The sequence below is a fragment of the Patagioenas fasciata genome, chromosome 4 (genome assembly GCF_037038585.1).
Source record: "Patagioenas fasciata isolate bPatFas1 chromosome 4, bPatFas1.hap1, whole genome shotgun sequence".
Taxonomy (NCBI): Eukaryota; Metazoa; Chordata; class Aves; order Columbiformes; family Columbidae; genus Patagioenas; species Patagioenas fasciata.
The window spans coordinates 27,002,204-27,014,870 of record NC_092523.1 but is presented as its reverse complement, the minus strand read 5'-3'; the positions used below and the strand labels follow the sequence as shown (position 1 = coordinate 27,014,870).

The 12,667-nt window shown below is 38.7% G+C and overlaps 1 protein-coding gene across 6 annotated transcripts in view; it reads right to left on the bottom strand.

Annotated features, from left to right (window-relative positions):
* Positions 1–12,667, bottom strand: part of GUF1 (GTP binding elongation factor GUF1) — a 24,584-nt gene extending 11,917 nt beyond the window's left edge. For 4 of the 6 annotated variants that reach the window (XM_065836991.2, XM_065836992.2, XM_071807437.1 and 1 more), the window contains exons 1-11: positions 12,272–12,667; positions 11,145–11,256; positions 9,488–9,636; positions 9,200–9,280; positions 7,900–7,977; positions 7,576–7,659; positions 7,017–7,081; positions 5,815–6,018; positions 4,124–4,263; positions 1,835–1,958; positions 1,326–1,458 (exon numbers count right to left, since the gene is read on the bottom strand). In XM_065836991.2, coding sequence (XP_065693063.1) covers positions 1,326–1,458; positions 1,835–1,958; positions 4,124–4,263; positions 5,815–6,018; positions 7,017–7,081; positions 7,576–7,659; positions 7,900–7,977; positions 9,200–9,280; positions 9,488–9,636; positions 11,145–11,256; positions 12,272–12,409 — 1,308 coding nt within the window. In that variant the 5' untranslated portion in view covers positions 12,410–12,667. Of the gene's footprint in view, positions 1–1,325; positions 1,459–1,834; positions 1,959–4,123; positions 4,264–5,814; positions 6,019–7,016; positions 7,082–7,575; positions 7,660–7,899; positions 7,978–9,199; positions 9,283–9,484; positions 9,637–11,144; positions 11,257–12,271 lie in introns of those variants that run through there. The other 2 variants (XM_071807436.1, XM_071807439.1) reach the window with 2 other exon arrangements.

The following is a 12,667-nucleotide window of genomic DNA, read 5'->3' as shown; positions in this document are numbered from 1 at the left end:
GAAGTCCCTGATCAGCATATCTTTAAATATTATTATATAGAAAGATTATAGCAATTATTTTCACTGGGAAAATGGTTTTTTTAAGCATTTTATCCACTGAATTTTAAACAGAATTTCTTAGAACTAGGACTATAATCTAGGATTATCAATAGAAATAAAAAAGCTTTTCTGTCCATCTTCCGTCACTCTTTTGACTGTAGAGTAAGGATCTTCCTTCTTACTCCATCCTAACCCTTTCAGGTGGAAAGCACAGCTTCACCAAAAGACCTGCTTCAAGTACTCTGCAGTTGGGTGACAGGGACATTCTTCTCTGAGTAGAATCTTGGGTTCAGGCTCCCTTATAGGCTGAAGTGGGCTTTGAAATAGAGCTTTTGATTCCTGTACAAGTGCTTTAATAATCTATTTGTTGTAGTCCAACACCTCGATAAAGGCTGGAATTGTCCTTCCAAAGTAAGAACAAAAGGAAGGTTAAGCTTCTTATCATGTAGATACAACTTCCCCCACGGTCTAAAGCAAGTGATGCTATCACTTCCACTGACAAGGCAGTGTTCTCGAACAATGACCCAACTTCCAGCACTGCTTGAAAAGTATCCCACAGCAATCCAGAATCACTTACACCACAAAGTTGTCAACTACTTCATTCATAGCTGCTACACTACCTAAGGAAGAAACCAAAACAACAAGAGAGAAAAAGAGTCTATGCCTTAGACTTTGCAAGCACAGCAACCTTTCTTAAAACAAGCTGTTTGGAATTCACAGATTTTCTGTAGTGTTTAGAGGTACATGCTGGATAATAATAAACCAGCCTATTTGCAGCCTCCTTTCAGCAGGTGCTCCTAAATCCACCTCTCTCTCTCTTTCTCACACACAGTAATTTTTTTGCACCCAATTCAATAATGTTTGCACATGCCTACTTCACTGTCATCAAAAACTCACTTATCTTCAGCAGCCCCTGCCGTCTACAGTAGCATTACAAGCTATTCCTAAAAACAATGGTTTTTGACTGATAAAACCTTATAGAAGGTTATTTCACTTGCTTTAACCTCATCCCAGTCAGTATGCACTGAAAAGAATACAACAAGAAACATGTCTTTTATTCTCATTTTCATTGACAGGTTTAAGACATAAAAAGAGAGTGCTTGAAGTGGAAGGGGTAAGGAAAGTTAACAATCTTAAAAATCCATTAAAAATGTTTGAAGTTAAATATTGGTGCTTCTAATGTTTACCATAAAACTAAGTACTAGTCTACATAAACATGTGTGTATGTTTCTAATGGGAGGCTTTTAAGCTGCTATTTACATAAAGCTGTAATAAATATAACGTACCTTTATCAACTTCGCTGAGGAAAGAACAGCTTTATATGGAACTGTAGGTGCAGTCAAAATAACAGACATGTTATACTCCTGCTCCAAACGTTGATTAAAAACTTCCATGTGTAAAAGACCAAGGAAACCCAACCTGGTAAAAAAATATCCTGTTGGTAAAAGTATTTTTATATCCCCTGGAATTTCACAGTGGAATTCTTTTTTTCCCCCTTCAGCATGCTTACACTGCTAGTCTGACAACATCAGGCACAGCAAATAATCTCCAAAGGATCCTGCACGTGAATAGTGCGAGTATTTGTGAACAAATACTATCAATCATGACAAATTGCATACTCTGCACAAATGCCGAAGGCAAGAAAAACGCATGCTTTTGACCTTTAAGTGGCATTAACTTGAAGTAAAACTCTAAACATTTAATACCTTTTAATTCAATCTTCAGCTGACTTATTTAAACTTGCATTCTCAATTTACAAACCATTCTAAAAACAAAAGCAGTATAAAAGCCTCACCTCCATCCAGCTCCTAAGGCAAGGCTACTGTCACGATGAACAGTTACACTGGAATCATTCAATGTCAGCCTTTCCAAAGCACTTTTGAGATTATTATATTCTGTTTGATCTACAGGATACATTCCTGTCAAAACATATTAGATAAAATTGACATGGTAAGAGAGCTTTATCTAGTGTGTACTTAGCTCTCAAATATGACTTCTACTGTGAACACAGTAATAAAATCAGAAACAGGTTACCTTCTGGTCCAATTTTAAAATGTGGAAAAACAATATGAGGATTTTTTCTTTTTCTTTTTCCTCCCCAAAATTTATTTAGAATGTAATAAAGTTTTAGATTACCTCATAAAAACCAGGAATTAACATTCAACCCTTAATGGCAGGGACACTACCCATCAATCCTTCACAGTTGTGGAAGATGCACAATTGACTATAACCACTCTTTTGCAGGGCTGAAGTGTAAACATTTAGCTTATGCATCACTGGACAAGCAGACTAATTTCACTGAGATGTTCCTTCAAAGGTAAGAGTGACTGGCAAAAAAAAGTGCCACATCTAACAAAGTTGCAAATGTTTCTATATTTTTTGAAATTAATTCAAGCAGCAGCCTGTATAATTACTACCTGAAAGAGTTTCTACTGTATCATTTTTCACGTCGTCACGTGTTCAGAAAATGTTAATTGTTCTACAGCAAGAAGTAACACATGTGCATCCAAAAAAGCATTACTGACAGGATTACACTTCCCTGTGTTCACTGACAGACCACCTAATCTCTATGAAACAGTTTGAGTGAGGTTTTACACATCCCCTCACAAGTGCAGAAAGTGATTTCGAGAATTTCCTTCTTTTAAAAGTATCTTCCATAGTATTTGTAGTAGTTAACTGAAGCTGGTGGAAACAGCTCAACAGAACTATACAAGCTTAAAGTTTGCTTATATAGTTTGCTGATGACACCAAGCTGGGAGGAGTGGCTGACACGCCAGAAGGCTGTGCTGCCATCCAGCGAGACCTGGACAGGCTGGAGAGTTGGGTGGGGAAAAATTTAATGAAATATAACAAGGGCAAGTGTCGAGTCTTACACCTGGGCAGGAACAACCCCAGGTTCCAGTAAAGGTTGAGGAACAACCTATTAGAGAGCAGTGTAGGGGAAAGGGACCTGGGGGTCCTGGTGGACAGCAGGATGACCATGAGCCAGCACTGGGCCCTTGTGGCCAGGAAGGCCAATGACATCCTGGGGTGTATTAGAAGGGGGGTGGTTAGTAGGTTGAGAGAGGTTCTCCTTCCCCTCTACTCTGCCCTGGTGAGACCCCATCTGGAATACTGTGTCCAGTTCTGGGCCTCTCGGTTCCAGAAGGACAGGGAACTGCTGGAGAGAGTCCAGCGCAGGGCAAGAAAGATGATGAAGGGAGTGGAGCATCTCCCTTATGAGGAAAGGCTGAGGGAGCTGGGTCTCTTTAGCCTGGAGAAGACTGAGGGGTGACCTCATTAATGTTTACAAATATATAAAGGGTGAGTGTCATGAGGATGGAGCCAGGCTCTTCTTGGTGACAACCAATGGTAAGACAAGGGGTAATGGGTTCAAACTGGAACCCAAGAGGTTCCACTTAAATTTGAGAAGAAACTTCTTCTCAGTGAGGGTAACAGAGCACTGGAACAGGCTGCCCAGGGAGGTTGTGGAGTCTCCTACTCTGGAGACATTCAAAACCCGCCTGGACACCTTCCTGTGTAACCTCATCTAAGTGTTCCTGCTCCGGCAGGGGGACTGGACTAGATGATCTTTTGAGGTCCCTTCCAATCCCTAACATTCTGTGATTCTGTGAAAAAGTCAAATATTTTACAGAATCATTCTGAATATTAGCTTTAGCATTTTTCCGTGTTTAACGAAAAAGAAACAGCTACTAATTTGTAAAAGAAAAAAAGAATCACAATAATTATGGAAATGTGATTATCTAAATTAAGAATAGTCAAAAATCAACTCACTTTTTTAAAGCCTCAACCCTTCTTTTCCAGCCAGCAAGAGTTTACTGTCATTAGGAGCCATAAACATGGCTAAAAATACAAGCTAGTCTTGTATTCCTACAAAACCAGTCTGCACCTATTATGAATCCTGTCCAGTCACAGGGAAAATTACACAGTTATATAAATTACATTCTTCTTCAGCTTAACTTTGCTAAAATTCTAATCCTCACAACTGTTTAACATATACAAACATTATTTTAAAAGTTTAATAGCTCCCTCATTCTTATTACCTGAAAGAAGTAATTCCACTTTATATGAGTTTACTCCTCACCTGCAAAAACCATTGGCTTCGCTGACTTAAAACCAGGCAAAGGCTCCACTGGCTGTTTATAAAAAAACAGTGTGTCTCCTATTTGGGCTTCTGTTACTTCTTTCATTCCAGCAATCAAGTAGCCCACCTGTCCAGCATATCTAAATAAAATTGGCATTATATAGACATGCTTCTTGGCATTATCAGTATTTCCACTACTTTTCCCACTTAGCTCAATCAGAAATTCAAATAGAGCACCCTCCCTAAAAGCCGTAAGCCAGATTTAAGTTGTTTCTCCTCTGAGTTGTGAGCTTTGTCTCAAGGACAAACTATATGTTGACTCAAGTACCTCTATTTCTGTTAAACAGTAAATTTATAGTTCTTGATTTTGAATTCTGTGCTACTCTCAGTTTGAAAGCTGGAGCTAGAGGGAAGTTATCGGGCATCTAAGACAGAACCAAAACAGTTCCCAGCTGCCAGCAAATTTCATATGCTAACTGTGGCAGAAACAACAAAAGACAAATGCATTCCATCATCACATAATGCTGTTAGAAGAGGAATCCAGAGCAGATAAAAATGGGAGTGCATTGGTTTTGGCTGGAATGGAGTTAACTTTCTCCAGAACAGACCTGTATGGTGCTGCACTTCAGATTCGTGCCTAAAATCATGTTGATAACATATCAATGTTTCAGCTATTGCTGAATAGTGCTTGCATAGCATGAATGCTTTCTCTGCTTCTCACTCTGCTCCCCCAGCAAATAGGCTAGAGATAGGCAAGAGGCTGGGAGGTGACAAAGCCAAGAGAGAGGACCTGAACTGACCAAAGGGATATTCCATGCCATATAACATCACGCTTGGCAGTAAAAAAACAAGGAGTGTAGTCTTCTCAAGGTGGCCGTTACTTTCAGACTAGCAGGGTATCAGCCTGCCTGTGGGAGGTAGCAACTGATTGCCTTTGCATCACTTGTTTTTATTTCTTTTCTTTTTCCTTCACTTATTAAACTGTTTTTATCTCAACCCACAAGTCTTTCCTCACTTTTTCTCTCCCAGCTGTCTCCACAGTCCCACTGGGGTTGAGGGAGTGAGCAAGTGGCTGGTTGGGTGCTTAGTTGCTGGTTGGGTCCAACCCACCACACACAGTAATGTAGTCTCACTGAGAATCTCTCAAGAAAGTTATTAACACATACCTGGATGCAAACTGATAAAGCTTTTCCCCTAATTCTAAGTACCTGATTTTCTTCCCACTGCGGCCATGAGAAGCCAGTTTCTGGAAGTTGTTGCATTCATGGATTTTAAGTTTTCCACCCTCAAAATATGCTGCAGCAGTAACTAAGATGAAGCCCCATTCCCTTCCACTCTCAAATAAGGTAGTTTCTAGAAATAAATTGGACAGCTGAATAAGAATATCAAATGCTAGTGTTAAAATACTAGCTGTCCAGATGTTCCGTGTACTATAGAATGGCCTCCTCCCCCAGCAGTGCCCAAAAAGCAGTCCCCAAAAGCTCCTGCCTCAGCATGCCCAAAATGAAAAAGACTGACACTGAGCATTAAATTACAAATAATAATCATAAAAAACCCACCAACAAAGAAAAAGAACAAAAACCCAAAACATCTCCCAGCCATTACCAACCAAAACAAAAAGCAAAGTAATTCAGGATTTTGTATCTTACACCAATTTATGATTTTTTCCACTATAAGAAATGTTTACTTACAGCTTATGCGTTGGCTGTTCACTTGGAGTCAGAATTCCAACTTCATTAACTTCATATCTTTTCTTTGTGTATGCAGACACAATTTTATGCCCTTTCTGAATCTCCCCACCAAAGAGTGCAATGTTAGCTATGACACCTCGGTAGTGGTCAAAGGTAGAGTCAAATACTAAGGCTTTCAATGGATCAGCTGTATTACACTGAGGTCTGTCAAAAAAATTTAAAACAATAAATTAAGCAGCGTGATTTCATTGAACACTGAATGAGCAAGCACTCCCATCGCAAAATATTAATGCGGATATATATAAATATAGATAAAACAATCAAGTAGTTTTCAGTAAACACACACCAGACATACTTAGTGTTTCACTATGTATTATACAAAAAATCTTGACATTTTATTTCCTCCATGTGCAATGGTAGTACGCACATCCATCATACCCATTTCACAAAAGGTAACACTGATGCTTAAAATTTTGTATTAAGTGGGACAAGAAAAATTCAAAAGTTACATTCCAACAGCTGATTTAAAAAATATAAATCCCCTGTTATTCTGGTTTTGCCATCTTTCATAGAAACCTGATCTCAGATTTCCATTGCAGTTTTTTAAACTATAATTATTAACTAATATGAGGACTACAATTATTAGCTAATAATAGGAAAAAAGAATGAAAACCAATATGCTCATTGAAACAACTGTAATTTAGCAGCTTTGTCAACAAGTTCTTACATAAAGGTCTATTTTAAAGGTTGGGTTCAGGATATGAAACTCTAAACACAGTGGATATCAATTACCTTTATCATTTTAACAATGCAATGTTCAAAGGGAGTAACAGCATACATCCTCAAACACTGAGTCTCATGGAAGCTATATTAACTGTCATAAAAATATCACCTTCAGTGGTTCACCTCTTTCATTTCAGACTGAATTCATTTTCCTCTCCCACTTCTTGAGAATAAAGAAGTTTCCTCTGCTAATATTCACACAGTCATTTTATAAAAGGTCTCTCTAATCTGGTGTCATTTTTTTCTGATTTGCAATTTCAAATTGATTTAACCAGCTTCGACATTAGATTTATCTCACCTCTCTTTAGAAAGTATTGACTTTAAATCACATGATGCAAAACTACTGCCAATACTGCACACATGCAACTCATGGTTTCCTAATTAAACTTGCAAGGTTTCATAGTTAAATACAGACTTACGGCGGAATCTTCTCAACGACCTTTTGAAGAACTTTTTCAACATTTGTTCCTTGTTTAGCAGAAATCTAAAACAAATCCAACGACAATTTTATAAGACATGTGTCTTACACTCACAAAGTATCTAATAAAGTGTCACATTTACTTAGGCAGTTTTGGTGGCCACAAATAATACTACTCATAAAAGCACTCTGAAGCACACTTTAGAATGCTATTACTCTGCGATGCTGATTTGATTATAAATTATTCTGTAACAGTTTTTCCTCTACTGAATGGCAATTACTGTTACGGTAAAAACAAAAACAATTTATGGACCCACAATGAGAAATAATTTAAAAATCTATCTGTCATTCATCAAGACATACTAGAATTTTTAACTGATAAGGGTGTTCTTCACTGCTGTTTTCCAGAGGACAATCTTTAAAGAAATTCATGTATGTCAGACAAAGAGAGACAGACAGATGACACCCTGTTGATGAACTATGTGGACAAGTCTTTCATTAGCTACAAAGTAGATATAGATATATCATCAGCCATGCTATAAAACTTTAAGTGATCTTACCCTTACGCATTCATCTGCAGAGATATCAAACAGCTTCTCAATTTGTTTTTCAACTCTTTCAGGGTCTGCATTCTTCAAGTCAATCTGAAGAACAACAAACTGCTAAATATACAGGTAATCACATCTTCTGTACGATCCAGCACTGTTGTTTCCAAATATACAAGTGAAGGATCCTTACTGTATTTACAAGTAGAACACAAAGTTCTTATTATATTATAGCTATTTCTTCATTATATATTTGTATTTTAGGATACATCTCTTATAAATCTTCTATACATTTAAGCAACCCAACTATTTAATATGAAACTCTAAAGCCTTTAATACCTTATTTATGACGGGAATTATTGTAAGCTGTGCTTCAAAAGCAAGGTAGAAGTTTGCCACTGTCTGAGCCTGAATACCCTGGAAAATAAGCATTAAAAAAATTTAACATGGAACCTTCTTGAGTTTTGGTGTGTTGTTGCTTTTTGGTTTGGTTTGGTTTTTTCCTAGGCATAGTATACAATATAAGATTACTTTGCTATTCTAACCACTCCTTCACTTGGGGGATGGAAAAGAAGTCAAAGTTATTAATTATAAACATTGTTGTTTTCTTTCTCAGCATTCCTAATTACCATTTCTCATAATCTGAATATAAGTAAACTAATAATGTTCTATGTGTGATCACTTACATGGAATTATTTATATATAACACAGTATTACACATATGCTACGTATCATGTATGTATTTTTGCATATGCTATTTATTTCTGAATAGCCAAGATCATAATAGGTACCTTTAAACATAGATTCTTTGCCCACAACAAACTATTCCCAAACAGAGTAAGACAGAGGGATATTCATCATGGTAATAAAACTGTAGTTACTCAAGAGGGCAGGAACATACCTTCAACTCACCTTACAGTTATATTCAGAAAAGAAAACAAAGTTTAAGGTTTCTACATGCACTTCCTTGAAATGTAGGAATAGTTATGTTTATGCAGTCCTAAAATTACATTCGGCCCTTTGAAGGCAACCACAAGGCTGATGGGGCCCCAGTGAAAAATGAGTTTGACACCCCTGATCTAGTAGATGTAGCTATATCTAGCAGATAGAAACTTCTCAAGTTTCCAGAATAAATTTATTCATGTTTGGCTTATAGTGTCCTTCAGCTTTAATGTGGCCAGTATCTGTTTGTATTACAGACAATCAGAAACAAAAAAGCAATTAGTTCTAACTAACAAAGTGGTTGGCTGAACTGATCATTAAGCTTTCCAAGAAGAAACTGAAGGTACTCAACTGGGTATTTGCACTATAGCCAAAAGTTCTCCAGACTACTATTTGCAAAGTTCACACACTGTAAAAAAGTAGAATCTGATTCTTATTAATGCTATGCTTTTATTACTGTATCATGGAACTGCAGTGTTTATCTATCTATGAACACACAAGTATTTGTTTCTAGAATTTTTTAAAAACTCCCATTACTCTTCTTTTGCAACATAATATAGTACTTTTGTGTGGATAGATGAGAGGCAAAAACACTGATGGAAAAAATAAAAAAACCAAACCAAACTTAATCATCTCTCTAGCTTGCTTAAAGAAATTGCTGAAATTCTAAATCAAAAACAAGAATTGAGAACTCCACCTCATTTGCATCCACTACAAGTACGACACCTTGACAGGCAGACAGTGATCGTGATACTTCATAGCTGAAATCTACATGGCCCTGTGGAGAAAATAAATGTTTACTATTTCAGCTACTTCTAGTGTCTTTTGCAAAGATTTCTATACTATCATGTTTTAATTTGTGTATATGTTTATAACCCTTAAAAAAAAAGAAACTGAATAAAGACAAGAAGCCACAAATGTCCTACTTTCAAATATAAATACATTTAGCTTTGTGTAATTTAAACACTGTTTATACTTAACTTACTGGCGTGTCAATAAGATTTAAGAGGAAGTTAACTCCTTCATGATTGTAAAAGAGAGATGCAGATTGTGCTTTAACTGTAATTCCTCTTTCACGTTCCACTTGCAGTTTATCCAGCACTTGTTTATTACAGTCAGTCTTAGCAATTGTTCCTAAGACAAAAAAAAGTTTTATTACCTCACTTAGTACATTAGCTCTCAAAATAAATAATTCTTGAAAATGCCATTAACCAGGAGAACATGGGACTTGCAGCTTTAACTCAATGTTAAAGAAATTTTTACATATGAAGTTATATAAAATATTTTACTGAATAAGCAGGATACAAAACATCTTGTAAGTGTAAGTCAGAAATAAAGAAGTAGTAAGGACTCCATTCACTGCTAAATAATTTTGATCTTTAAAGAAACTTCACCTCTTATCACTGGAGAGGAGCTCTATAGCCCATGGCTCCAATCAGTGCCAAACTCAAGTACAAAAAGAGCATTACCACAGAGCTTGACAGGCCCCAATTCAAAATTCCATTCTAGCACAGGCATCAGGTAAAATTGCTCCTAGTGACACATAAGAGGTAACCCTAAAGAATAACTTTGATCAAAAGCTTCTCTCCCAGGTTCTGTTTTGCTCACCTGTTGAGTGCATTCACCACATCTCCCCTTAAGTAAGAAAATAGTATTTCTGAATAGCCATTTAAGATTTGCCCTGAAATTAGTTTCCTCTTGGGAGATAGAACAATCGCTTTACAGCTCATCTTAGAGAACCTTCTAAGGCAGCGCCTGTCTCTCTCTCTTCCAAGGAAACCCTAGTTTCAGAGTCACTTATAACTACAAATACCCTTTAGCACTTCAGTTTCTCGCTTTAACTTTAAAGGTGAAAAGTTTTCCTGAGCCTCAACAATAACACAGAAATAAAAACACTGAAGTCCAAGAAGCACTCCGGTGAAGACAAAATAAATACTGCTGAAGATGAAAGTAGCCAACTTCACCAATATTAGAGTGAAGGAAAAAACAAGTCCATATAGTATAATCCATGGAATTTACACTTAATTACTAGAAATTATTCTACACACTAAATCTAAACCACCAGAGGGCTGTACATTTCTAAAACTTACTATGCAGCATCATATCAAGTTTTGTACCAGCGAGCCTCACCACCATGAAAGGTAGTTGGTTATGGCTTGCTCACAGCAGACCTATCATTGCTTTCATCTAAGCAAAAGCAGCTGAAGTTCCTCTCTGTTTATATAACAGTTTTGAAAACTACCCTGTCCCGAACTCCTAGGTCATGACAGTCCCCTTCTGTCCATCCCAAACATCAACAGTAAACATCATGAACTTGCTGTGCACCGATCTAATGGATGATTGGTCAGGAATGAAAGGAGTACCATCTTGACCAAGGAAGTACACTCCTACACTACACTCTCTAAAATATATACTTCCTTGAGTGAATTTCACACTTCCTTATCCCTACTTGTAGGCAGATCTCAATCAAAAAGTCCATCATATTCACATATGTAACACCACACAACTGGCAGCCTAAAAGCATAAGCAACCTGCTACTAGAAGAGCAAAGGCATTAGACATTTTAGTAATAATCAAAGCTACAGAAACTTACACTTCATCTTATGTGTCAAGAGAAGGTAGTATAAAATTAGAACACTTACCTGTAATTTCCAACAATCTGTCTGCCAGTGTACTTTTGCCATGATCTACATGAGCTATAATACTGAAATTTCTGATGCTTTCAACAGGATACATTGACATATCTATTTTTTCCTGAAAAACATAGATTTATCTTCATAAACCATGGTTACAGTCTCTATGTATAATAGATTAAAAATAATTTAAAAAATAATTAACCCTTTTCTCTAGTGGAGACATAGTGACTAGAGATACAAAAAATTAAATTGTTATCAGTGTTTAAAATGCTAGCATTTCATTTTAGTCATACACATGCATGTATTTATTTATTACCCAGAATAATCAGTAAGTATGCTGGAAAGTGTTGTGAAAGGTAGTGTGTTCTTATGAATATAGGGAGTTGGAAAACTTAAAACAGTTTCAAGTTTGTTAAACTACTGAACTTAAGGATTAAGAAAACTGGATTCAGGGGACAGTTAAGGACATTATTCTTCACAAGCTTGACAAGAATACAGCAACATTACCTGGGAGCTCAGGTAACAGTGACCTTATCATAAGGATCAAGTAGACTTTCTCAGAAAGGAAGCTAGAGGGAACATGTGTCTTGGCTAAATTAAAAAAAAAAAAAAAAAGCAGAAGAGCAGCCCAGCTTCCTTGGTTCACACACCGCAAGGCCCAACAGTAAAAAACTTTTTGTGTTGTTACTACTCATTCCACGTAGTATGACACTTTGAAGAAGTAGCTTCTTTGCTCTTCAAAGCTTTCAGCATCAGGAACCTCATCAGAGACCTCTAACAGCAATCAGCAACACTGAAAAACTCTGGTCACCGATACTGAGATACACAAAGCTCATCTCTCTTTCACAAGCTCCGGGCCAGGCAGAAAAGCAACCTCGGAGTTCTTTGCTGGCATCAATACACAGCATTAGGCAGCACTATCTGCAGTGTCCCTGGCAGAATGCCTCAGTTTGGAACTGCACGTCCTCGTTCTGCCATCGGCACACAAACAGCCCTGTGGCGAGACACTGCCACTCCAGGGTGACACCGGCGGTCCGGCAAGGCCAGCTTCCACACCTGACCGCCGCCTCCGGGGACTCCCGGCAGCCCAGCTGCGAGCAGGCGAAACGACTCCCCGCACCCCGCGGACTCACCTTGCCGCGGGAGCTGTACAGCCGCCAGTCCGCCGCCAGCCCCGCGGGCCGCCATGGGGGAAAGCAGAGCGGGGCAGCAGCGGGGTAACGGCCCCGCAGCCGGGCCCACCACATCGCCGTCCTGCCCACGAGAGCCATGGTGCTCGGGGCTGGGGTCACACGCTCACTGTGCGGACGGGCCTTCGGCAGACTCGACCCCCATGGCCTCCGGCTGCCGCTGCTCTCACCGCGGGGCGGCCCTTACGGCCCCCTCCCCTCAGCCCTTCCCTTGCCGCGATCCCGCCACAGGGTCGCCTAGCAACCCGCCGCACGCGCGGGAGGCGGCGGACTCCCACGGCACGAGGCGCCTGCAAGCAGCCTCCCCGCGAAACGCAACACCTCATGCGCCGGAAGCGC